Here is a 25,220-nt window from a genome sequence, read left to right as displayed (position 1 = left end):
AGTGGCCCTCATCCCACCCTGCCCCTTTCCAACTTCATGAATGAACACAGAGGACCATCATCATCCAATGTTTTTTTTATTAACAGTTAAGATCCAGGGTTAGTTTTTGTAGCCTCTGCTGGCCCTTCGGCCTCTGGCGCGCTCAAACTTCCGGCCCTTGGAACGGACATAGGGTCTGTGGGGAAAGGAGGGAGGTTAGAGAAGTCCAGCTCATTGGCACTAGGACCTGTTCCTGTCATACTGGAAACCTTCTGAGAGCCTTCGCAATAACCACTCACCCCTCAGAAGTGGCAGAGGCCCTGGCTAGCCCAGATTTGTGACCACCCCCCACCCAAGTGAACTTGACATCCTAGTGGCCACTATGGGTAACAACTACCTGAAGCCAAAGCTCTGATACTCACTTGGTATGGCTGTGTGGGGTTCCTGGGGCCTTGCCAAAATGTCGGTACACCTCTCGGCCCTTCCGAGGACCAGACAGGAGCACAGTGCCCCGGCCCTTGGGAGACTCCAGGGCCAGCTGGTCAAAGGTGAGGATCTTACCCCCAGCCTTGAGGATGCGACTCCGGGCCCGGCTGCTCACCCGCAGTGCACACACCTGAGAAGGCACACACCAGAGGCTGTGGGGACTGTCACGGCCCACCCCCGGTAGCAGACCCTGATAAACAACTGCCACTAAAGTCTCCCCAGTGGATGGCAAGCATCCTCAATGCTTTCAGGGCAAACAGACTCCAAAGCATCATTCTGCAGTGGTGAGGGGACACAACGAAGAGCAGCTTTGATTACAGCTCCCATGGCAGGGTGCCACTGGCACATAGCAAAGCCCCCTAATTGACTGGAGACATGTCCCTTTGGCCCATGCTGGTCACTTACCTTCAGCTTGGGAACTTCCAGAATCCGCACATCATCTGTGACCGTCCCCACAACCACGGCAGTCTTGTTCTCGCGGCCAGGAAGCTTCATCTTTCGGATCTGATGGGGGCAAGCATGTTAAGTCTTTCTGTGCCAAGCTGTCACCGGGAAGACCAAACAGCCAAGACCTCCACTGGCTGAGGCCGACCTCCCCCCAGTGACAGGGCCCCAAGAGCTTGCCAGCTATGACTGATTGTTGAAATCTTTCTTTCCAACCCCAGAAGTGACCCAGGTCAGAGAAATCCCCAGGTAGAAAAAGACCAAAGCACAGAGGCCCGCATCCTCTGCTGGCCTTACCCCACCGCCCCCAAACATGTGAAGCGCCCTCTGGCTGACTACTAACCATGCGGGACAGGGACAGAGGTGGCCGGTTGGTTCGGCTCATGAACAACCTCTTCAGCACAACCTGATTGAAGGTGGAGTTGGTCCGTCTGGCCAGAAACCTGTACAGCTGCAAGGGAAAGGAAAAGATTGAGCATGGGACTGCCTGCGCCACCCCCAAGCCAGGACCCTTCCACAGCTCTCCCATCCCGCTCAACTCCTGGTGATGTGGGGGGTTGGGGCACTGTGTCCAGGCTCCCCCCTCTCCCCACCCCACTCACTTTGGGAGCTGTAAGATGGCGTAGCACCCCGGGCTTACCTTGACAAGCAGCCGCAGGTAGATGTCCTGGCTCTTGGGCTCCTTGCGCCGAACCTTTCGGTCCTTGTTGTGGCGAATGTCAACACCCTGAGGGAGGTGAACCACCATAGAGCCAATTGTCAGAACCACTGCCCTATATCTTTGATGATATCTATACCTGTTCGTACCTGTAACTTTTAGGCTACTTAGTCGACAATTCAAACCTCAAAGGATTCAAACTAGAGGAAGAAGACATGTCCCACCCCTGACAAGTTCACTTAACACACACAAGTGATGTTTTTGTCTCGGCTTGGGACCATTCCTCCCAGAGTCCAGAAACTCATTGAAACACTGTCTCGGTGTAAAAACTGAGCTGCACAAGACAAGCGGCTGCTGGCTCAGAGTCCCTTAGAGCTCAGCTCTTGCTTAGCATGTGAAGGCCCTGGTTCTGGGCCCAGTATGGATGAGAGTTCAGATCCCTGTAAAGATGTTAGCTTTTATTTATGTTCTCAAAACTAGCTCCCAATCTGAAAAACAGTCAAAAAGAAGCCAACAGTACATTCTAGACGTGGAGACGTGTTTGTGACAAAGCCTTACACTACGTCCTTCAAATCAACCCTAGAAAGACCAAGTGCTCGGGTTAATTTTATCCCCCACTCGTTTTCCAAGCTGTTAGCATCCTGAAGTAGTTACTGATACTAACAGCGGTTTCATTGCACCTTCAAGGCTCTTCATAAACGTCTTCCCAACATACAAGGCAGGGACAGGATTACTACACACCAAACACACTAGGAGCAGTGTTCCGGGAAGGACTGACGTACGCTTGTCCCCAAACCCGGCAACGTGTAGTGGCTCCGCTCATCGTAGCACTCAACTTCCCAATGGCAAGTTAAGAAACAGGGACACTGGGAGCAGCGGTCCCGCTTGGAAACGCAGCACTCGAAAGATTGGTGCGAGGGAGCGGCCGTGGGCTCGAGGCCGGACTGGACTCACTGGGAGCTGCAATCAGCCTGGCTCATGGAGCCAAACTTTGTAAGGAAGACGACGAGCCTCGGGAGGCTCCCGGGACCGGCCACCGGCTCCGGCAAGTTCTGATCGAAGGCCCTAGCCTGTCCCGCAGTTCCCCTTGGCACCGCCTGCACCCCTCCGTCGCGCTACGAGCGGGACTTGCTGAGGATGGCAGCGGATGGGCCACTCGGGGAGACCGCTCAGCGAGCTTACCATGATGGCGCCTCCTGCTCGGCCAGGTCCGGAAAGACGGAACCGCGCCGGAGTGGGCGGGGAAAGAGCGGCCTGCGAGACGCACTCGTGACGCAATGCGGGACACTCTATCCGGAACTGGCGTCTCTGTGGTGCACGGGTGACGTCACATGAGCGCGACGCGGAGCTCTACCACAATTTGGGTTTCTCGATGGTATGTGGGAGGACCGAGTAAACCGAGGCTTCCAGAACCAAAGAGAAGTCAGCCTGAGGAAAGGGCTGGGACCCGGAGCCTCTCTGGCCTTTCCCCGTCCCTGCTCTAACACTCTCCAGGGGTAAAGGGACCGGAGAATCAGAGACATGATCGGAGCTTGCTGGACGAGTCGCGTGGTGACTCTCTGGCCGCACGCCGACCGCTTCTCGGTGGCTCGCGGAGGACCCGGTGGGCTGTGTGTCGGAGGTGAGGCTTATCCCGCCCTGAAGAAAAAGCTCATCTCACACTTCCTTAAATTCTCGGCTGCCTTTTCCTTATGCTCAACTTACTAAACAGAACTGAAGTTCAGGAAATCCTACTAGATCTCTCACCCGAGACTTTCTTGCTGCTATTCAACCCATAATACCTTATTATTATTATTATTTAATATTTTGTGTTGAGCTTTTCCCCCTGCCCTTAAAGATGACCTCTTCTCGGATCTCTCCTTTGTTTTCGTCCTTAGGGACAGCCCTTTTTTTTTTCCCCCTTCCTAAACCAGACTGGTTGAACTGGCCCAACATTTTCGATGTACATATTGATGTGCAGAGAAGGCACGCAGAACTCCCGGTTTGGAAAGCGGGTAGATAACAAGCTCCAGAGAGACTGAAATAGAGACCATGACGGTGGTTGGAGGTGTGGAGGCCCGAGGGTGAGAAGGAAAAATGGTGAGGGAACCCCGGGCAGAAGGAGAGACAAAGATACAAAACTGAACAGTTGGCACCTCACCATTTAGTAAGCTAGTTCTAGTGCCAGCTCTGTCCCCCACTCACCCCCCCCCCCGCCCCTTAAGTCAAGGTTTCACAAAGTTGCCCCAGCTGGCTTTGACTCACTCTTCCTGCTTCAGCCTCCGAAGTAGCTGGGATCACCGTCTTTCAACACTTGGCCTGGCTCTGCCATTTAAAGTTGTGATCTTGGGTAAGTGATTTTCTGTTTTGCTTTTTTTTCCTTGTTTGGAAAAAGAGAGTGATGAAAAAGACTCCCTTTTAGGGTGTCTTCCCTGAAAGTGTCTTCACTCTTTTGGTATGGAGTACCTGAACTTGGGTAGTACAAGACAGGCCAGCTGGATGAGAGAAGCAGGCTCTGGGATACTGAGCCTGCAATGTGCCCTCCTCTTCAGAACCCCAACCTGGCCCTGCACAGGGAGTTAGCAAGACTCTTTACGAAAACCGCCTATACATACATGGCCTCCAGTTTGGGGCTCAAGCCCTGCTGTGACAGCAGAGGCCTGGGTGCCCACTGGACACCTAAATCCAAGGGGCAATGGAACCAGGTAAGGCTCTAGCTACAGAATAGGTTCTCAACCTGTGGGTCTGGGCCCTTTCACAGGGTCGTATATCAGCTATCCTGTATACCACATATTTACAGTTTGTAACAGTAGCAAAATTACAGTTATAGCAATGAAATGTTTGGGGATCACCACAACATAAGGAACTATATTAAAGGGTCCCAGCATCGTGAATGTTGAGAAGCACTGGTCTGAAGTCTGTGGTTGTCATACCAGGGGTGATAATGTCTGTCAGGGCCCTTCTGCCGCTGGCCCCAGACTTCCCCTGGGGGCAGGGTGAGCAGTCCTTTTCTCTCAGCTGGGCTTCTGAGGGCTCCGCAGGGCGAGGTCACTCAGTTTGGGTGAGTTAGCGTTTCCCCTTTCCTGTTCCCGTTTCAGCCTCTTTGGTCAGGGTTTTCGCGGCGCTCTGGCTGTATCCCGGGTTCTGCATCTCCCTGAGCTCCACCTCTTGGCATGTTATCTGGGGCGAATGCTGCTGTGGATGCGATGCAAGGGGTATTTGGCAATAAGCAGACTCCCTCCTCCTCTTATTTTTTGCCTAAGAAGTTTTGTCCCTGCCTTAACAGAGTGTAGGTTAGTGTGAGCACGCTTTGTCCAGCGTGTGAGAGGTACATTTAGACCAGCGTGTGAGAGGTACATTTAGACACCAGTGTTTGTGCGCACACACCCATACACCCGATTGTGTCTCCTGCCGCCCTTTCCTTGCCTGTCTCTGTCCACCTCTTTTTTTCCTGGCCCTCAGTTCCTTCCCAGCTCTGGGTTTCCAATGCTTTCCCTTACCTATGCTGCTTTCTGGGGCTGTCTTGTCACATGGTGGTTTCCTGGGATGTTAATCTCATTCTTCCTCCAGGAAGGCTGTCGTCCAAATCAGTTTGTAAGTCCATGAGCCTCCCGAGCCTGGTTCATTCCAGAATGGTCTCCACCTGTGTCGATCATTTTCTGGGGTTTGTTTGACACAAGGTGTCACGCGACTGGCTCTAAGAGCAGAGGCAGCTCTAGCACTTCCTGATGCTTGTGCCTCAGCCTCCCTAGTTTTTAAGATTACAGGACACCATCACACTCATCTCAGTTTCTATCTCTGTTACCAACGTTGGAGAGTTGGTTGAGGAACTCCTCCACACCCCTTTTTATTGACTCTGTTGGGAAGGGCTTGTTTTGACCTCAACAAAGATGGCGGGATAAGCTTTGCATTCGACCACGTCCTTTCATCTGCTGCCAGTGTGCCCTCACTTATAATGGGAGCTGCCTAGCTCGGCTGGAGCCCCGCCCGATTTCCGTCGACCGCCGCCTAGCCCCGGCGCGTAGTTATGAAGGCGGATGCCTCCGCCCCCCTGTCCTCTCATTGGTGCGGCTCGGATTCGGGGCAGCCATTGGCTGGACGGACGCACACCCTTCCCCCACCCCTAGCTGGGGGCGGTAGTGCAGACTCCGGAGGGGCTGCCGGACGACGCAGCGTGCACGCAGGTTGCGGGGTTTGGGGGTGACCCCAGAGGGGCGGACACTCAGGCCTGGTGCGAAGTACTGGGAGAAATCTGGGAACGGCAACCAGGTCTGGCCCCGGGATAGAGACTCAGATCTGGTCCTGCGTTGCGGCCCTGGAGTGGTTGTACCGGCTGGGGAGACCGGGGACAATCGGTGGTGGGCCGGGAGCCTGTGGGTGGAGCCAAGATCTGGGGTCCTGGGAGACGGAGACCCAGCCTAGAATGGAGCATTCATAAGCTCTGTGCTAGTGTCTGATTTGAGGGCCTCAGACCGGTCCCTACAGGTTTTAAGGGTGGGGCTGATACATGGGCATTAAAGGAGTGGCCCAGAGCAGCGGGCAGAGGTAGATCCTGAGGGAGAATATTCATGGGGGCGTGTCCCAGGCTGCTGCAAGACTGAGAAAGGTGACAAACTAGTCAGGCAACTGGGTTGAACTGCCCAAAGGTGAGCAGTTAGAAGGTTGGAACCTTCTGACGAGCCGGACCAAGAAGGGGCTCAGTCCTGGCTCACCCTCTTCCTGGAGGAAACTCGGCCAGACACCCAGGTTAGTGCTTCCAGTCAGACAAGCTGGTGGTCACTGTCTTGGGCTCCCACAGGTGGCTCCCCCTCAGACCTGTGTGTCATCTTCTTTCCCTTCTGTAACAGGCAGGAAAGCAACAGGTTTTCTTCACTGGAGAGAGAAACTTTTAAGTTCCCCCTCCCCAGGTCCCCATAGGGTTTATCTGCACAGTCCTGGCTGTCCTGAACTCAACTCTGTACACTAGGCTGCCCTCCAGTCCACAGAAATCGCCTGCTTCTACCTCCTTAGTGCCTGGATTAAAGGCGTGAGCCACCACTGCCCGGCTTCAAGTATTTATCAGCCTGTACCTCCAAAGCTGGTGCTTGTTCAGTGTCTCTGCTTTTCAGAGCTGTCCCTTTCTTCTTTGTGTGTCTATGTGGTTCTCCTCTCTCCACCCGGCAGTGACTCGGTGTGTGGGAGGGGACAGTGTCTTCCCTCTCAGCCTATTTTCCTCCTGCCTCTGTCATCCAGTGTCTTTCTCCCTTAAGCCTTTGTTTGCCCTCTAGTCTGACAGGTTGCTTGCTTTCTCTTTCTTCTGATTGGCATGGGTTTTGTTGTTGTTTTGAAACAAGATATCCCCCGGCTGGCCTCAAACCTGTGTTTTTGATTTCCTAGTTCTGCCTGTATGCACCACTATGCCTGACCTTCAGGGAGTATTTATTAACTAGTTGTTGCAACAGAGTCCTGAATAATTTCATACCTGCACACAGGCATCTCACCCCCCCCCAATCTATGCATTTCTGACTCTAAGGTACTCTTTTCCTACACTCCGTCTCCTTTTCACACGTCTCTCCTGTCTCCCACGTACCAGGGGAACCTGGGTTCTGACCACAGTCTTCCTTCTTCCCCACAGAGGCTGGTCCAGGAGCTGACCACAAGCCAAGAGCCTAGGAGTGCTTGGGACTGAACCAGGGTCATGGCCCCACCACCACTACTGCCAGTGGCTGCCAGCACTCCAATCCTGCACGGCGAGTTTGGTTCCTACCCGGCCAACGGCCCACGGTTTGCCCTCACCCTCACAACACAAGCCCTACACATACAGCGACTACGCCCAAAGCCAGAAGCCCGGCCCCGAGATGGTCTAGTCTCTCTGGATGAGGTCTCGGGCTGTGGCACCCTGCAGAGCCGTAGCCCCGAGGACACTGCAGCCTACTTCTGCATCTACACCTACCCACGTGGCCGTCGAGGGGGCCGGCGCAGAGCTACGCGGACCTTCCGGGCGGATGGGGCCACCACTTATGAGGAGAATCGTGCAGAGGCCCAGCGCTGGGCCACTGCCCTCACGTGTCTCCTCCGAGGAGTGCCTCTGTCAGGGGACCAGGGTGAGATGCTGGGCCAGGGCCATATGGGTGTTGCCATGTGTCCCCGTACGTCTGTGCTTTGTATCTTTTGGGTCTGTCTCAGAAGAATGAGACCCAGCAGAGAGAAGCCCAGTAAGGGCCTCTGCTGTTGGCGCCATTGTCTGCCCCTCCATTGACAGCTGAGTAAGACTGCCAGGCGAGGGCCAGCAGGAGGCTGAGAATGCCAGGTACAACCCAGGTCACTAGGACCTTCAGGCAGCTCAGAGGTCCTGGAGCTCCACTCTACATAAAGAGGAGGCTTTCCAGCAGCGCCCCCTCACCCAGGGTGCCTGCCTCTTTCCTGTGTGATTCTCACTGCTTAGGGGCTCACTGACAGGAACCCGATGTTGGTTAACAGTTGACAAGGGATCATGTCTTTCCCACCTGCCACATACTGGTTCAAAGGGCATATACTTGCTTTCACAACTAACGCTTTGTCTTAGCACCAGTGAGAAAAAACTGGCCCGACCTCACTGGCCAGGTGACAGCAGGGAGGCAGAAACTCCCAGCAGGCCTTGGGAACCTCTCCTTTCCTTATCAAGTAGCCTTGGGACCCATTTACAGATACTGTTGCTAGGGAGGAGGCGGGATCTCCAGCCTCTCCAAGATTCAGCCCTTCCTTTCTCTCTGCTTCAGAAATCACCCCTGAATTGCTGCCCCGGAAGCCCAGGCTGCTCATATTGGTCAATCCCTTTGGGGGGCGGGGCCTGGCCTGGCAGCGCTGTATGGACCACGTGGTGCCAATGATCTCTGAAGCTGGGCTGTCCTTCAACCTCATACAGACAGGTAGGGCTGCTGGCAGTAGGGAGGAGAGGGTTGCTCCTGGATTTTCTGGAGGGCGGGATAGGATGAGGAGGCCTCCCGACTAACCTTTTGATTTGCCCCCTTAGAACGACAGAACCATGCCCGTGAGCTGGTGCAGGGGTTAAGCCTGAGTGAGTGGGAAGGCATTGTCACTGTGTCTGGAGACGGGCTGCTTTACGAGGTAGACCTGCAGACACCCTGGCCCTGCCCTGGGGGGAACTGAAGAGGGAGGCCGGGACCCAGGCCGTCCTCTCCCAACTGCAGGTGCTGAATGGGCTCCTTGATCGGCCAGACTGGGAGGATGCCGTGCGGATGCCCATTGGTGTCCTCCCCTGTGGATCGGGCAATGCGCTAGCTGGGGCGGTGAACCATCATGGCGGGTACGTTGACTACTCCTGAGGGATACCTGCTAAAGAGAGGGATGAGTCTTTGGGACTACGGGGCTTGATATCATCTCATCATCCTGCTGCCCCTTACCCTGGTCTGCAGACCACCTTCCGTCGGGTGCTTACAGGGCTCCGGGATGTGTCCCTGATGGCACGGCTGCCCCTGCCTTTCTCCTTTACCCTTCTTGTCTCACTCCCCGTTCCTCTTCCCCACTGTGACACCTTTCTCTGATTTTGAAGGTTTGAGCAGGTTGTCGGTGTTGACCTGTTGCTCAACTGCTCGCTTCTTCTCTGCCGTGGTGGCAGCCATCCTCTGGACCTGCTCTCTGTGACGCTAGCCTCGGGATCCCGCTGTTTTTCCTTCCTGTCAGTGGCCTGGGGATTCTTGTCAGATGTGGACATTCACAGTGAGCGCTTCAGGGCCCTGGGCAGCGCTCGATTCACACTGGGTGCAGTGCTAGGCCTGGCCTCGTTGCATACCTACCGTGGACGCCTCTCCTACCTCCCCGCTACCACAGAACCAGCCTTGCCCATCCCAGGCCACAGTCTGCCTCGAGCCAAGTCAGAACTAGTCTTGGCTCCAGCCCCAGCCCCCGCCGCCACCCACTCGCCTCTACATCGATCTGTGTCTGACCTGCCCCTGCCCCTTCCCCAGCCTGCCTTGGTCTCCCCTGGCTCCCCTGAGCCCCTGCCTGACCTGTCCCTCAATGGTGGTGGTCCAGAGCTGACTGGAGACTGGGGAGGAGCTGGGGATGCACCTCTGTCCCCAGACCCACTGCTGCCTTCATCCCCCAACGCTCTCAAAACAGCTCAGCTTTCACCCATCGCTGAAGGGCCCCCAGAAATGCCAGCATCTTCGGGGTTCCTGCCTCCCACCCACAGTGCCCCAGAAGCCTCTACCTGGGGCCCAGTGGACCACCTCCTCCCTCCCCTGGGCTCTCCACTGCCCCAAGACTGGGTGACAATAGAGGGGGAGTTTGTACTCATGTTGGGCATCTTGCCGAGCCACCTCTGCGCAGACCTGATGGCAGCCCCACATGCACGCTTTGATGATGGCGTTGTGCACCTGTGTTGGGTGCGGAGCGGCATCTCACGGGCTGCACTTCTACGCATTTTGCTGGCCATGGAGCATGGAAACCACTTCAGCCTGGGCTGCCCCCATCTGGGCTATGCTGCAGCACGTGCCTTCCGCCTTGAACCACTCACGCCTCGTGGCCTGCTCACTGTAGATGGGGAGTTAGTGGAGTATGGGCCAATACAGGCGCAGGTGCACCCAGGTCTCGCCACGCTGCTCACTGGGCCTGCAGGTCAAAAGCCACAAGCCTGAACGAGCCTAAAAGCATGGCGAGTTGGTGGAACCAGCGCCCCATAGGCTAAGATCTATCATTTACAGGTAGAAGTGGGGCCCGCACTCAGAACTGTGAGGAGGGTGGAGAGTGGTCCTGACCCTCAGTTCCCAGAGGACCTAGAGGCTCGAGGGTGGGGCCTGCCTTTCTTGATGTCCAATGATGGGGCCTGGAATGTATGAGCTAGCAAGGCTTCTTCAGCTTATTGACCAGCCAGGGTTTCTTCTTGCCTACTCCGGTGCCTCTACTTGACTGGCCAATCAGCCCTTGAGGGGCAGGTTCCCCCAGGTGGTCCCCAGATTTGCACTAATGTTCCTCCCCTGGCCAGTTAGGGATGGGATGTTCTGTGTCTTGTGTGTCCCTCTCCCTAGTCTAAAAAGCAATTGAAAAGGTCTATGCAATAAAGGTTGTTGCTTCCCTCTAGGCCTTCACCCCTTCCACCCGACATCCCTTTCAGTTATTGTGGTCCTATAAGGGTAGCAGCAGCACCCAGCTTGGATGCAGCCTTGAGTCAGAGCCAGTAGCTGCTTTGTCCGCCACAACAGCTGGCTCCCGGGTTCTCAAGATTTATTCAGGATTGTGTTGATGGAGGCGGTTGGATGGATGGGTTCCCCAACATGCTAAGAGCACACACAGGACCCTCCCCACCCCCACAAGGGAGGTGGGGGAAGGCTAGCTTTTTCTTAAAAATATAAATGTATTTGTCTGCATCATGACGTTCTTCGGGCACCTAGCTGGCCAGACCACTGGCCATGGGACAAGGAGGAAGTCAGGTGTAAGTCTGAGCAAGGAACAGGACTCTGCCCTGGCAGGGTGGAGGTGGCCTCACAGTGTCCCATGCTGGGCCTGGTAGCGTGAAAGCACAGCACGGTAGTGGGACAGCTCCTGCCGCACAGCCACCACCTCCTGCCGCAACAGGGCGTTTTCCTTCTCCAGGAAGGCAGCCCGCACAGATATCTGGTTCTCCTTGAGTCTTCTTGCATCTCTCGACCTCTTGGCTGCTTCATTGTTCTTGTACCTCCGGCTCCAGTACTTCTCATCCTGAGGGTGGAGGGGTGAAAGGGGCACTGAGATACAACAAAAGGAACTCTGCATATCTGATTCTGTACAGCAGTGAGGCCTAAGGGCTATTGGTCTTTGCTGGGACAGAAACCCAAACTTCTGTTGTCTACTGCTCTGGTTGCTAAGAACAGGTCTCTGGCGGAAAGGTAGAGAATAAATAGATTCCAGGTGCACATGTGAAAAAAGCTGGTCTTCAAATTCTCCACTGTGCAGACAGAGCAAGACTCCCCACTTGACAAGGACCCATGGAAAGCCGGTTGCTATGGATGTTTGTTACCTAGCAACGAGGCCTTCACGGTCTGGGGGGGTTATCTCACTGAAGTGTACACTGCTCTAGACATCACCTTTCCAGATCCTGGTTGCTAAGGAAAGGTTGGATAGCTCCCCTAGTGATGGGGTTTGGTGTCCTGGTTGCCAAGGCAACCGCATCTCATCAGAAAGTAAACATGAGCTGTAAGTAGCCGCAGCCTCTACCCTTGAACTGAGGTCAGGGAGCCATTCCGTATCTGACTGATGGAAGAGTTGGGGGCTGAGGCTTCCCCTGAGGATCATACCATGGGTCCTTCACCCAGCTGGAAAAGATGCTTCCCTAGGCTCCCTCTTAATTAAAGGCTCCAGCTTGTTAGGACACATCCATCTCCTAGCAACAGCTGAGCTCTGTAGCAGAAGAAAACCACTCGCATGGAATAGGTTTCTTAGATGGAACTAGATGTTGGAATGGCTATGATGCATACAAGGCCATGGCAAAGACATGAGAGACCTCAGAGCAAAACCAGAATGCTAGAAAAAGGTGTTTGCTGCTGAAATCCCCACAAATTAGAATATGGCCGGTAAAGGATGACTTCCAGGTCCCTGGATGGTCAAGTCTGCACCAAGGCAGAGGCAGTTCTACAGATGTTTCAGGTTGAAAGCCAAAGAGCAGCTCCAGCGAGGCCAGCCGCTGAGCAGCAGGCCGATGGGACAGCCAATGAGAGCTGTAATTGGCAGCAGAGCCTCTTGGAACCTGAGCCCTTGTGCACAGGGAGACTTGACTCTTAGGACAAAACTTGTCCCCAGAAGCCTCATGAGCTAGGCTATGCCTACAGGCCACGAAGCTCTGAGACCTCCTCCCCAGAGAGAGAAGCTTCCCTCAGCTTTGAGCAAGGCCAAGGCCCACATCTGGGCGCGCTCACCTTCTGTTCCTCAGGCACCTGGACTTTCCTTGCCTTCTTCATGATTGGTTGAGGCTTCAGTTCCTCCTCTGAGAAGCGGTGTCTCCGAGGGTCAAAAGTCTCATGGCCTGGAATGCTTGACAGGGCGAGATCAGCGGGATCAGGTTCAAAGGTCATTAGCACCTCCACGGTGTCTGGGTCCACAGGACTGGGTGTGTCCCTAGATGTCAAGCCTAGAGAAATACGTTATCGCTTGAATGTGTGAGTAGTTCGAGGTCTGCGTTCTCAGAGCACCGCTCCGCCAAGCTTATCCACCACAGAACAGGTTTTTTCTGCTGTCTTAACACAAATCCTGTCAGGCATAAACCCTGTGACAAAGATGCTTTGCCACCGGAAGGCAATTCTATCATTGTAAGGCAGAAATGACTGGCCTTAAATATCCCGTGAATCTTCTAAAACCTCTAAACTTCAGACTCAGTGTTTTGTTCCCACTGCTGTGTCCGAGTCCTACTTACTGAACCCTTTCTCAGAGCTTAGACCTGTTAGACCAGCACTCCTAGGAGTGATGGAAGTTTCAAGAGCCTGGCTAAAAAAGGTTGAGTCCTGTGTCTTTAAGAACAAATAAGCCCGGGTCAGCCGAGGACACCAGTTCAGGGCCGCATCACGTGTGGCCTACAGCTTCCCCTTTCCCCTCCTCCCCAACCAAGCACCCGCACGTTCCCGGCCCCGCCTCCTCGCGCGTGAGAGCGCGTGCGCGCAGCTAGGAAGGCGGACTCACGTGGCGAGGGAATGTGCAGCACTGGTTTTTGCCTGGAGGTCGGATCAGGGACAGGTGTACCCAGGCGTCCCACATCGAGACTCCTTGTCTTGATTGGGGTCGCCTCCCTTCTTGTTCCTTTTGGTCTCAGCTCCAACATCTACAATGATTCTACCCACCCATCCCGCGCTATGGGGGAGGATCGTGGGAGAACCGGCCTGCCAAGCTCTTTGCCATCCAGATTCCCACAGTTCTGAGATCCTAGGTCCCCAACACAGGGACATGGGAAAGCTCCTCTGTAGAAGCCAGAAGAGGGATCCCGATATTCTCTTCTGCAAGACTGGGAGGCAGGATGCAACACCATCCACTTGGGGAATGGGGTGTGTGCGTGTGTAGGATCCGGGAACGTAGTACCCCGCTCTGGCCTGCTCGCTCCCATTTTTGGTGTCCTTGAAGTCCAGTCCCATCTCGTTTCCCAAAATTCTGGACCCAGACTCTGGAGATAGTACTCTCCAGTTAACTAAGGTGTTCTAAGTTTCTAGTCTTGGCTCCAAGAACATGAGGAAACTTGTCTTAGAGAAGAATACTGCCTCTCAGTGAATAATCCTTTCGCATTTGGGGACCCAAGTCCCCTAAAGGATCGCAGCATCTCATTGGGCAGACTTCCAAAAGTGTCGCGAGGCCCCGCCCTGCCCGACAGCCCCGCCCCTTCGCCGCACCTGCGCGGTGGCCGCCGGCGGCTCCCAGAGTGGCCCGCGCGGGGGCGTGCCCGGGCGAGGAGCGGGGGGAAGAGGAGCTGCAAGAGCCGGGCCCGGGGGAGGGCGCGGGAGTGCGCGCTGGAGAGGGTGCCGGCGACAGGCCCCCGGGGGGCGGCGGGCTCGGCGGTAGCCCGTGCTCCAGCAAGAAGGCGTCCAGGTCCACGTATTCCACGTCCCCGAAAGGCAAAGTGCGTTCCCACAGCAGCGGCGCAAAAAGACTCGGGCCAGCCACAGGCCCTGAGCGCCCCCGAGGGGACCCACCGCCACTAACGGCCCCACTCGGGGCATCGGCTGGGCCCGCCGTTTCCAGGCCGGGTCCCGGGACGGGGGCTGAGGGCAGAGTTGCCTTGCGCTCCTTTTCCTTCAGGAGACCTGTAGGCCAGGGAGAGACCGGATGGGGTGGAGGGACACAGGAGGGACCCCAAGTTAGAGATATGGCGGAGATACAGAGAAGTGAGGAGACGGGAGCCGTAGGGCAAAGACCCAGGGAGGTGGGTACAGGCAGGGAGAGAACCCAGAAAAAGAAGAGAGGGATAAAGACGGGGCTTGGGGAGACCCAGAGAGAAAAGAGAACAAGGCCCCAGCAATAGAGGGTCAGGGAGACGGGGACCCGGAGAGGGGGAAAAGGCAAAAGTATACAGAAGGATAGGGTTAGGGGCCCGGGAGGGGATTAAGAAACACAAGCACAAGCGACCCAGAGAACGAGGATGGAAGTTTAGAAAGAAGGGTTTAGTGACAGGGTGGGTGAAAGGTTGGGCAGGTGAGAAAGAAAAAGTGACAGCTCAGTAATTCTCCCACCCCCAGCACCCTCATCCCCTCCCCCACAGTCTGTTGGGGCTGGAAGGGGCTCCACTGCTCAGGCACATTCCTCATCCCTAGTTTCCATGTGACCCTGCGAGGCCCCGCCCAAGCCCGTGTCTGCACCGTGTGAGCATCCGACACACCCCCTCCCTTCCCCTAGGACTCCAGGGGTCCAGACTCTGAGGCCAAAGGAAAGAAAGAGGGGTCTGGCACCTAAACTCTGTCCTCAAGTAGGAACACTCCAGGGACTTGACCCTTAGGCCCTCCAGGCGTCAGATTTGGTCCTGGAGGCTGATGGACTGGAAGACCTAAGTGACCTAATGAAGACTAGCAAAGATGGGACACCTAGCTGATAGGTGCCGTGGACCACCACCCCAACAGTTGAGTCCCTAACACAGTGGGACTAGAACTCACAGCTGGCCGGTTCTTTGGGCTTGCTGTTTCCCTGCAGAAGGCTCCTCAGCCCAAGCAGCGCTCCCCCGCCAGGGGGGGCCCCAGCCGGGCCACCCAGCAGCAGGGGGCCCGGGGTCCTGTCGCTCAGAGGCCGCGCCATTGCCGTGGACCTGCTCCCAGGTTCATGAGCTCATGGAGAGTCGAAGAGATGAGATGATATGTCAGTCACCCGCACACTCCAGTGGTTCGGGCGAATGTGTCCCAGAGTCGGGAGAGCGCGGCGTGCAAGCCTCCAGGATCAGGACGCTTCAAATCCTAAGAGCGCTGCGGGGGTTCAACCAGTCAGTTCTGCAGAAAGGTGCAACTCAAAGACTGTCCCGGGAGGCTCCTATAGTCTGGGCGAGTGGGTGACCAAATCAAGCAGCTGTCTCTTTGCAACTGTGGGTCCCCAAGGGACACAGGCGCGCGCTCCTTCTGTACCAAGTGGGCGAGTCTCTGGCTCTAGCCAATTTTGCACTTCTCGCAAAGAAAGGAGCTTTGCAATCTGCACCCAGAGGTGTGCACCCAGGGGCGGAGGAGGGGGCAGGAGGAGGTGGCAGCCTTGAGGCGTGGCCAAAGCAAACTTCTTTCGCGGAAAAAAAAAAATCTAAACCAAAACACCGGACGCCAGAGCGCGCGCCCCTCCTCCGGGCCCCCTCCCTCCACTTGGGCCATGCACCCCAGCCGCGTGCCTTCCTCCGGCTTCTGGCAAGAACCAATCACGTCTCGAGCCCTTGAGACGCTCAGCCAATGAGATGAAGGGATATGCCAAGACCCTGGAGGCGCGTGAGGGGCTGAACTTGTGTAGTTGCCTCGCCTTTTGGAAGAAGGCGGGACACTGACCTATATTTGGCCAATGGGAGGAGGCGCTGGAGGCGGGACCGTGACCCACTTCGGGCCAATGAGGCAGGAAGAAGGGGGAAGCACATGGCTTTGCGCGTGCTATCGGATGCGGGTGTGGGGCAAGAGGGGTACCTCTTAAAGGAGCCGAGTGTTCACAGACTCATTGAGGAAAAAAAGCAGAACATCAATTAGAGCAGATTAAGGCAGAAAGAAGTGGGCTTCGGGAAGGATTTTTTTTTTTTAATATCTAGATGTTCCTCAATCGCGACTGATAAACCACCGAGAAACCGGAAACATTCAGTCCTTTTAATAGCTTTGTTTTGGGGTGAATCCCCTCCCCTGGTGAGGAAACTCAGAACAGGCGGGCGTAATCCTCGTTGGGGAGTCTCAGCGACCGTGAGGACCACCGTCCACTGCAAAGGGAAGCACCGGCTTGAGGGGTGTGGGAGCTGAGCACATAGGACTCTACTAGTCAGGCTGCTAAGGGGGAATGGAATATACCAAGTTGGGGGAATGATCAGCTCCTGGACCAGACCATGTAGGGAGGGAAGAAGGCCACATGGGACGTGCAGAATAGGCTGGTTTGCATAAAGGTACATGGAGAGGATATGGTCTTCTGGGCTGTACCATGTTGAGAAACCAGACAAGAAACTAACCGATTTCCCGGGGCCGAGCCACAGTGGCAGTAAGAAAGACAGAGGGATTGTACCACGCTGATTCTCAGAAAGGGAATAGCAGAAAGACTACAGCTCTAAGTAGGGTCATACCATTTGTAAACAGGTGACCTGGACCGTACCATCTTGGCAAGTAACAGTAGGCAGAGGGCATGGACCAGTATGTAATTGTACCACAAGGAAAACAGGGTGTCAGGCCTTAGACTAAGCTGCAAAGAGGGGTGGGCTGCAGCAGGCTGTTCCATATGGAGAGGTGAGAAAGGACAAGGGATGTATCACACTGAGACAACCACTGGGAATAAGTGCAGACTATCAGGACGTGGAGAAGGAGGGGACACACTAAGCATACCATGCAGGCGGTAGTTGGGGCCTCGGCAGCGCCTCTCGGGATGCCGGGGGTCCCTGTTGCCCCTCAAGGCTCTGTGGGCCAGGGGCTGCAAGGGCCGGCCATTACCACTGAGGCTCTGGAAGATCTGGGAGGGGGGATTCTGGCTCAGGAGTCTCAGGGAGTGCATCTGCCTCAAGAGAAACCACGGGTGAGTGGACCGGGGTGGTGCTCAGGACAGGAGTAGCATGCACACACGGGGGTGGGGGGGGGTGGGGGTGTCAGTCACCTGGAGGGAGGTAATATTGAGAGCCCTGTCGATGAGGATCCAGGTGACAGTCTCAGAGCACGGAGGAGTGCTGAGAGATCCCTGATAGGTGATGAAGCCGAAGGATTCTGGGAACAGGAGCTCCAGGCTCAGGTCTTGAAGAAAGTAGGCATCATCTGCGCAGACATCAAGTCAGCGTAAAAGGGGGTCCCAGATAATGCACAGGGACTTAGTTATGTCTGTTGTCGTATGGAGACTGAATGTAAGGCTTCGGACATGCTAGGCAGGTACCACTGCACCAGGCCCCCAGCCCCTCACCGGGAGATTCTGACCAGGCGCTCGTGACCAAGCTGCATCATCTCCAACCACTCTTCCCTTTCTGTTGTCACCCTGGCTCTTGCTAAGTAGCCCAGGCTGACCTTGAACTTACTCTGTAGCCCACCCTCCTTCCTCAGCCTTCCTAGGAACTGGGGACGCCACCCCTAGCTTGGGGGACTTACTTTTGTAGGAGATTCGGGTGATAGTGTCCCGGTTGAGGAGGCGACTGAGGAATGGGTTGGAACTGCCAGCCACCTACGCAGGAGGCACGAGGCGAGGGAGACGGCAGCCCAGACCTGCTCCACAAAGACCCACCACCCCAGGCTAGCCTCCCAGCCTCCCTGTCCCTCACACCCTGGAAGCCAGTTGCCCTCCTTGCCTCCCTCACATTGACAAAGAGGCTGAGAATGGCCAGGCCGTTGGGGCCCCTTGAGGCAGCACTGAGGTTCCCATAGAGTTCTTGGTTGAAGTGGATTAGCTGCACCTGGGGTGGAAGAGGAGGCACAGAGAAGGGTTTCTTAGCGGAAGATTCAGAGACGATAGATGGTTTCAACTCTCAGGGCTTTGGTGTCCAGAACCGCACCAGGAATTAGTACTTAGGGTAGGGAGAGGCGGCCCTGAGTAGCAGGATGGGTTGAAGCATAAGCTAAGAAACCAGGGTGATCTAGTGTTGGAGGGTCAGGTGAGGGGTCACCACCTCAGCGGAGAAGCCTTCATGGTTGATCTGGTGTTCAGAGCCGGCACCATCTCGAGCTCCAAATAGCAGGCGCAGTTCACTGAGTCGGTGGCTATAAAGAAGGGGACCCCCAGACACGTTGACCACAGGTCGGGATGCAGGTAGGAAGGAGACATGGCGGCCAGTGTTGTACAAGGTTCCCCGGAGCTGCAGGAGAGGTATAAACTATTGGGGGACACAGGGAGAGGAACCTCTCCCATCCTCCACTCTTATTCCCCAAGTCCAACGATTATCTAATATAGCTTGGGCATCAGCTACTCCCCAGGCTCAGACCATATCTTTTGAGGTGCTTAACACTGGTGTCTTAATTCAGTTAACAAGTACTGAACTGCCGGGCAGTGGTGGCACACACCTTTAATCCCAGCACTTGGGAGGCAGAGGCAGGCGAATTTCTGAGTTCAAGGCTAGCCTGGTCTACAAAGTGAGTTCCAGGACAGCCAGGGCTATACAGAGAAACCCTGTCTCAAACAACAACAACAACAAAAAAAAAAAAAAGAAAGAAAAAAGAAAAACAAACAAAAAAATACTCCTAGCCCCGATTTGAGGTCTCGTGGGCAGTTATGGGGATTTGCCATAGTTTATGTTGTTGTTGTTGTTGGCTTTTTGAGACAGGGAGGCTTTGAATCGTCCCTCCCCCTGCCTCAGTCTTTGGGTGGTAGGGATGATGGTGAACTCCACAAGGGGGTGGGGGGCTTTGGTTGGCTGGACTGCAGGACACAGAGCTGAAGGCCGAGCAGGAGGACCGGATGGGAGAGGACAATGGTGGACAGGACCCCGCGAGCCTAGTGAGAAAGCCGGCCTGAGGCACTGGGGTACGGCGGAGAAAATGACGCTGGGGCTTCTGGCTCATGGTGCCAGCGCTTCTACAGAAATGGGTACTGCAGAGAGCTTCCTGAGTACAGACACTGAGACCATGTCACTTGGCCGGATGGCTGTGTGACCCCAGGCAAGTAACATAAACTCTCTGGTCCATAAAAGAAAGCTAAAAAGATAGTAGGTTATTGTGAAGATGAGTGGGTTTGTTTAGTCTTTTCAATGCTTGGCATGAGTTGTCTTCTGTTTTCACTGCTTGGGTAGACATTGGGAAGCTGAGGAAAGCAGTGGGAAAGGGCAGGCCGGGTGATCTTCAGAGAGTAACTATTTATTCCCCATGGTTCGCCATCCACCTCAGCCCAGGTCCCCTCTGCTTAGACCCGCCCCACTGCAAAGCTTACCTTCTCTCCCCCGGTGCTGAGTCTGAGCGGGGGCAGAAAAGGGTCATAAAGAACCCGCTTCAGCTCCACATCCACGGGGCTCTGCCGCTTCCCCACAGCGCACAGGCTCCAGGCAGCGTTCACCAGGCCCCAGAAGGGAGGCCCTATGGGAACAGAAATAGGCTGGATTCCAGGCAGGACCTGCTGTGTGGATTGGGGCAGGGATAACCCCAGCTGAAGGAAGAAAACGAGGGAGGAAATCAGGAGCTTTGGGTCTAAGAGAGAAAGAACATGAGAGCCAGAATCCTGATTCCTCGAAGAATTTTGGAATCCCTTCCTAGGAGCTCATAACTGCTCCAAGCCTTGTTCCCATCTTTAAAAGGGCTATGTGAAAACAGAACTACAACTCCCAGTAAGCCTCAGGGGTGAAAACAACTCATCAATCTCCGGCCTGCCCCGTAGCCCCATGGGAGTTGTAGTTCTTTTAGTCTCCCAGGTCCCACAGCTGGATAAGAATATTAGGGGAGAAGAGTTATAAAAGAGGACTTCGAAGCCCCGGGCGAGGGGGCGGGACAGGGACCCGAGCTACCGAGTGTGTGCCTTCCAGCAGGAATAGGACCTGTCTATGGCTGCAAACACACACATTTCTCCACCCCCACACTTTCCTTGCACTCACTCCCACTCACTACTTGAAATGCGCATGTATAATGTCCCATGGTGAGCCGCTGAGGTTCAGAGGCTGGGCCCCACTCCTGAGGGAAGAAGGCAGGGGCTGGGAGCTTTGGTCCTATGGAAGATGAGAAGATCGAGGACCCAGACTCCTGAGCCTAGGAAAAACGGCGCCTAGGGATATGGGGTCGGGCTCTGGGTCTCCACCCTGTTTGCACCTGGCACGAAGTTTCCCTGGAGATTCTCCTTGTAGCTCCACCAGTCCTCGGGATCAGGTGCAGGTCCGATGTGAGCTGGGAAGAGAGCAGCTGCATCCCTCTCCTAGGCACCCCACCCTGTCCCTCCCTCAGAGGATGCTGCCAGGACCCCCAGGTCTTACCTGCCGCTCCCAGTGCGGCCCAGAGTACCAGCGCTTGAGGGGCGCTCAGGCGAGCGGCACCCCCCATCCAAGAGGCCTCGGAGCGACCCTTTCCCAGCGCCCGACCCCCTAGCTCTTCCCTCCCCTCCTCTTGGGACTTCCAGCCTGGCTGTCACCAGAACGGGAGCCCCAGCTCCCGGGATACAGGGGCTGGGACCGTGTACCCCAGAGCCCGTTTGACGCTCACTCCTCCGCCCGCCTGGGCCCGCTCCCTGCACTCGCTCTACCTCCCGAAGCTGCGATCGCCCTCGCCGGCCCCGGGTCCCTCTCGGTGCCAATGCACACCCCTTCTTCGCTCTCAACCAGCGAACCCGGCCGCGCACTCGCCGCGTGCGCTCCTCTCCCTCCGCCTCCTCCCTCACCCTGCCTTCTCTTCTTCCCTCTGTCCTCTTCCTCCTCCCTATTCGACTCTGCCTTCCCTTCTTCCTTCTATCTCACCTCCTCCCTCACCCTGCGCTGCCTCTCCCTCTTTCCATCTCCACCTCCTCTCGTCTTCTTCCCCACCCCCTCTTCCATCACCTCTGGTCCTGCTTCCCTCTTCCCCACCCACTTGCTCCCACTGGTTTGATGTTTGGTTGGGGGGTCTCCGCAGTAGAAAGGGCCGCACCCCTGGGCCCAGCCCTGGAAAGGGAGGTGCAGTGTAGCCGACGGAGCCCGAGGCCCCCAGCTCCAGGTGCCAAGGCTAGAAAGGACCGGGCGCTAGGGGCCTGGCGTGCAGAAAACCAGCTGGTCAGGACGGGGAGGCAGAGGCTTGCGGGACTGGAGGGTGAGAAGGCTGGAGGTGAGCTGATGCTGGGAAGGAGGGACAAGGTGCCCTGAAAGGGGACCAGGGGGAGCAAGATGTCAAGTGGCAGGGAAAGACAGAAATAGACACAGGGAGACTTTATGGTCAGGGCTGGGCAAGAAGGAGAGACAAATAAAGAGACACATTACAGAGTCACAGAGACACAGAGAGAGTGCTTAGAGACAAGCGAGCAAGATGCTATGCAGAAAGGAAAGAGAGATAGAGACTAAAAAGCATGATGTCGGGTCATAGAAAAAGAGACAAAGGCATAACTACATAGAGGGAGCATGGTGGTTCTCACTTCCCATCCCTGCATGCAGGAGGCTGATTGGAAGCCATCCTGTGCTACACAGTAAGACCTTGTCTGAACAAAACAACTAACAGCTCACAGGAAAAAAAAAAAAAAAAAGAATGAATAAGTCACAGAAGGACAGAGAGGTGGAGAGAGGCAACCACCAAGAAATACAGTAGAGATAGACACAAGGAGACCCACCCATGGGATTAGAGGAGCCAGGTGGGCCAGCAAGAAGGATGAAGACGGAGTGGAATAAATGCAGATACAGAGACACATCGGGAGATACCAAGGCACAGAATAGAGAGAGAAAGATCATTTAGGCAGGAAATGGAGGGCAGACAGAGACCCAAAGATACACAAACACCAAGTATAAAAGAACAGAGAAGGAGACCTGGAGCCTCACAGAAGGGGCCCCATATACAGAGTTGCTCATGCACAGAGCAAGACAGAAGGACAGAAGCCCAGGCAGAGGAGAGGGCCTAGTCACAGACCAAATGACTTGAGGAGAGCACCGAGGACAGAGGGAGGCAGGCAGGCAGATGTGGTGAGTTGGAGAAGCTCATGTTGGAAACCATCATGTCTCCAAAAGCAAGGCAGCACAAGAAAGGAGTACAGGGAGCAGCAGGGAAGAGGGAGGAAGCACAGGGCACTGACAGAGAGATCCCGCTATGTGGGCTTCTCTCAGCCCCGAAGCTGCTCAGCATGTGGGGTCAGCATCAGTCCTGTTCCACAGGTAGAGTTAGGGGTCAGAAGGAGCAGCACCTTCTGTAGGGGACTGACTAGTGTCCACTCTGCTCCTAAAACAAGACATCCCCTGGAACTCAGGAGTGGGCTTTATTTGATGAGGTCTTAGCTTGTGTGTTTTTTTTTTTTTTTTTTTTGGTTTTTCGAGACAGGGTTTCTCTGTATAGCCCTGGCTGTCCTGGAGCTCACTTTGTAGACCAGGCTGGCCTCGAACTCAGAAATCCGCCTGCCTCTGCCTCCCGAGTGCTGGGATCAAAGGCGTGCGCCACCACGCCCAGCTTAGCTTGTGTGGTTAAGGTGTTGTTTGGTTTCCCCCACCATTGAGGATGAACCCAAGGCTTTACATATGCCAGGCAAACAATCTATAGCTGAGCCACGCCCCCACCCCTCACTGGGGGATTCTAGGCATGTGCTCCACTGCCAAGCCAGATCCCCAGGGCCTGACCAGGAAATTCTAGATTAGCAGTCTACAGAGTAGGTACATCACCAGACCTCCTGTAACTTTTCCTTTTGGCAGATTCTCACTGTGTAAGTTAGACAGAACTTGATCTCATTCTAGTTCAGGGAAGCCTTGAAGTTTCTATCCTCTATGTTCCGAGTAGATGAGGTGACAATCCTGCGCCACCGTTCTGAGGTATCATTTTTTTTTTAAGATTTATTTATTTATTATATGTAAGTACACTGTAGCTGTCTTCAGACACTCCAGAAGAGGGCGTCAGATCTTCTTACAGATGGTTGTGAGCCACCATGTGGTTGCTGGGATTTGAATTCCGGACCTTCGGAAGAGCAGTCGGGTGCTCTTACCCACTGAGCCATCTCACCAGCCCCTGAGGTATCATTTAAGATGAAGTCACTCTTCATTGTTAGGATGGGCCTCCATCAAAGAATGACTACCCTTGACAGCCAAGACAGGAAGATTCAAGACAGAAGCCAGGGGTGGGGGTGAGGGTGGGAGGGTGGGAGAGGGAGAGATAGATGGCTCAGTGGGTAAGAGCACTGACTGCTCTCCCAGAGGTCCTGAGTTCAAATCCCAGAAACCACATGGTGGCTCACAACCATCTGTAATGGAATCTGATGCCCTCTTCTGGTGTCTGAAGACAGCTACAGTGTATTCATAGGAAACAAACAAATAAACCTTAAACAAACAAACAAAACAAACAACAACAACAACAACAAAAAAAAAAACCCAGAAGCCTGTGAAGACAGAGGCAGATACTGGAATTAGATAGCCACAAGCCAGGAGTCATGGGTATCCCCAAATTCTGGAAGAGGCAGGATGACTCTTATTAACACCATAGTGTGATCCTACCAACACCCTGATTTTCAATTTTTGTTTGTTTGTTTGTTTGTTTTGTTCTTTTGTTTTTTCGAGACAGGGTTTCTCTGTCCTGGCTGTCCTGGAACTCACTCTGTAGACCAGGCTGGCCTCGAACTCAGAAATCTGCTTGCCTCTGCCTTCCGAGTGCTGGGATCAAAGGTGTGCACCACCACGCCCGGCAATTTTCAATTTTAAATTCTAGAATGTGAAGTGGCCCACCCCTTTAATTTCAGTACCCCAGAGACAGAGGCAAGCAATCTCTGAGTTTTGGGTTGTTGGTTTTTTGTTTTTGTTTTTTTTGTTTTTTTCGAGACAGGGTTTCTCTGTGTAGCCCTGGCTGTCCTGGAACTCACTCTGTAGACCAGGCTGGCCTCAAACTCAGAAATTTGCCTGCCTCTGCCTCCCAAGTGCTGGGATTAAAGGCATGCGCCACCACTGCCCAGCATAATCTCTGAGTTCGAGGCCAGCCTGGTCTACAGAATGAGTTCTGGGACAGCCAGGGCTAAACAGAGAAACCCTGTCTCGGAAGAAAGAAAAAAAAAAAAAAAAAAACAAAAACCAAACCAAACCACCAAACCAAACCAAACCAACAAAACAAAACAAAAACAAAACCCAAAACTCAGAGATTGCTTGCCTCTGTCTCTGGGGTACTGAAATTAAAGGGGTGGGCCACTTGACATTCTAGGATTTAAAATTGAAAATCAGGGTGTTGGTAGGATCCCACTGTGGTGTTAGTAAGAGTCATCCTGCCTCTTCCAGAGTTTGGGGATACCCATGACTCCTGACTTGTGGCCATCTAATTCCAGTATCTGCCTCTGTCTTCACAGGCTTCTGTTTTGTTTTGTTTTGTTTTTAAGATTTATTTGTTTGTTTTCTATGAATACACCGTAGCTGTCTTCAGACACACCTGAAGAGGGCATTGGATCCCATTACAGATGATTGTGAGACATTATGTGGTTGCTGGGATTTGAACTCAGGACCTCTGGAAGAGCAGTCAGAGCAGTCAATCACTGAACCATCTCTGTGGCCCAAGTGTTTGTTTTCTTAAGCCATATAGTACAGTGAAAAATAGTGTTTTGAGACAAGGTTTCCCTGTATAGTGCAGGCTAGCCTCCAGCTCCAACTGCAGCCTTTTCTGCTCCAGCCTTCCAAGTGCTGAGATTACAGGAGTAAAACAGACCTTGCTTGAATCTCTCTGCTACACTAGGCCTTTAGCCTCTGGACTTTTGCTGTTGTTTTTGAGATAGGATCTCTGGTAGCCCATTATTATATCTAACTCATTATGTAGCTAAAAATGAACCTCTGGTCCTCCTGCTTTGTAGCTCTTCAATGCTGGGCTGATAGGCATTTACCACTATACCTGGTTTACAGTGGGCTTGTGGGGGACCAAACCCAGAGCCACATGCACGCTAACGCTACCAAGTTGAGCTCCAGCCCAGCCTGTTTCTGGATCTTTCCAGAAACCTTTCGCTTCATCTGGAGTTGCCTTTC

The 25,220-nt window shown here is 54.4% G+C and overlaps 4 protein-coding genes across 15 annotated transcripts; 1 reads left to right on the top strand and 3 right to left on the bottom strand.

Annotated features, from left to right (window-relative positions):
* Positions 1 to 53: 53 nt before the first annotated feature.
* Positions 54 to 5,422, bottom strand: Rpl18 (ribosomal protein L18). 3 transcript variants are annotated; one of them, XM_030242247.1, is made up of 7 exons: positions 5,047 to 5,422; positions 2,750 to 2,970; positions 1,550 to 1,636; positions 1,253 to 1,360; positions 871 to 969; positions 402 to 595; positions 58 to 175 (listed from the first exon to the last, which is right to left on the bottom strand). In XM_030242247.1, the coding sequence occupies exons 2-7, from the start codon at positions 2,750 to 2,752 to the stop codon at positions 100 to 102; spliced, it is 567 nt and encodes a 188-aa protein (XP_030098107.1). In that variant the 5' UTR covers positions 2,753 to 2,970; positions 5,047 to 5,422; the 3' UTR covers positions 58 to 99. The 3 variants fall into 3 exon arrangements, with proteins under 3 accessions (NP_033103.2, XP_030098107.1, XP_017177538.1); NM_009077.2 differs by lacking the exon at positions 5,047 to 5,422 and having other exon boundaries at positions 54 to 175; positions 2,750 to 2,818; XM_017322049.2 differs by lacking the exon at positions 5,047 to 5,422 and having other exon boundaries at positions 2,309 to 2,785.
* On the top strand, positions 2,887 to 11,426 carry Sphk2 (sphingosine kinase 2). 5 transcript variants are annotated; one of them, NM_203280.3, is made up of 7 exons: positions 2,887 to 3,188; positions 3,826 to 3,896; positions 7,161 to 7,629; positions 8,284 to 8,433; positions 8,538 to 8,632; positions 8,716 to 8,831; positions 9,078 to 11,426. In NM_203280.3, exons 3-7 carry the CDS (start codon positions 7,224 to 7,226, stop codon positions 10,162 to 10,164), a joined length of 1,854 nt encoding a protein of 617 aa, NP_975009.1. In that variant the 5' UTR covers positions 2,887 to 3,188; positions 3,826 to 3,896; positions 7,161 to 7,223; the 3' UTR covers positions 10,165 to 11,426. The 5 variants fall into 5 exon arrangements, with proteins under 5 accessions (NP_975009.1, NP_001166032.1, NP_064395.2 ...); NM_001172561.1 differs by lacking the exon at positions 3,826 to 3,896; NM_020011.5 differs by lacking the exons at positions 2,887 to 3,188; positions 3,826 to 3,896 and adding an exon at positions 5,682 to 6,292.
* On the bottom strand, positions 10,686 to 15,789 carry Dbp (D site albumin promoter binding protein). 3 transcript variants are annotated; one of them, NM_016974.3, is made up of 4 exons: positions 15,127 to 15,642; positions 13,873 to 14,283; positions 12,418 to 12,629; positions 10,686 to 11,224 (listed from the first exon to the last, which is right to left on the bottom strand). In NM_016974.3, exons 1-4 carry the CDS (start codon positions 15,263 to 15,265, stop codon positions 11,009 to 11,011), a joined length of 978 nt encoding a protein of 325 aa, NP_058670.2. In that variant the 5' UTR covers positions 15,266 to 15,642; the 3' UTR covers positions 10,686 to 11,008. The 3 variants fall into 3 exon arrangements, with proteins under 3 accessions (NP_058670.2, XP_006540659.1, XP_006540660.1); XM_006540596.3 differs by lacking the exon at positions 13,873 to 14,283 and having other exon boundaries at positions 10,734 to 11,224; positions 15,127 to 15,789; XM_006540597.2 differs by lacking the exon at positions 15,127 to 15,642 and having other exon boundaries at positions 10,734 to 11,224; positions 13,175 to 14,283.
* Positions 15,790 to 16,201: 412 nt separating this feature from the next.
* On the bottom strand, positions 16,202 to 21,718 carry Car11 (carbonic anhydrase 11). 4 transcript variants are annotated; one of them, NM_009800.4, is made up of 9 exons: positions 20,550 to 20,922; positions 20,389 to 20,463; positions 19,523 to 19,665; positions 18,270 to 18,455; positions 17,961 to 18,056; positions 17,755 to 17,827; positions 17,276 to 17,430; positions 17,011 to 17,176; positions 16,218 to 16,400 (listed from the first exon to the last, which is right to left on the bottom strand). In NM_009800.4, the coding sequence occupies exons 1-9, from the start codon at positions 20,614 to 20,616 to the stop codon at positions 16,375 to 16,377; spliced, it is 987 nt and encodes a 328-aa protein (NP_033930.1). In that variant the 5' UTR covers positions 20,617 to 20,922; the 3' UTR covers positions 16,218 to 16,374. The 4 variants fall into 4 exon arrangements, with proteins under 4 accessions (NP_001355278.1, NP_033930.1, XP_006540651.1 ...); NM_001368349.1 differs by lacking the exon at positions 20,389 to 20,463 and having other exon boundaries at positions 16,202 to 16,400; positions 20,550 to 21,085; XM_006540588.3 differs by having other exon boundaries at positions 16,273 to 17,176; positions 20,550 to 21,718.
* Between the last annotated feature and the right edge of the window lie 3,502 nt (positions 21,719 to 25,220).

This window comes from Mus musculus, chromosome 7, assembly GCF_000001635.26.
Source record: "Mus musculus strain C57BL/6J chromosome 7, GRCm38.p6 C57BL/6J".
Taxonomy (NCBI): domain Eukaryota; kingdom Metazoa; phylum Chordata; class Mammalia; order Rodentia; family Muridae; genus Mus; species Mus musculus.
This window is presented reverse-complemented; position numbering and strand designations above follow the sequence as displayed.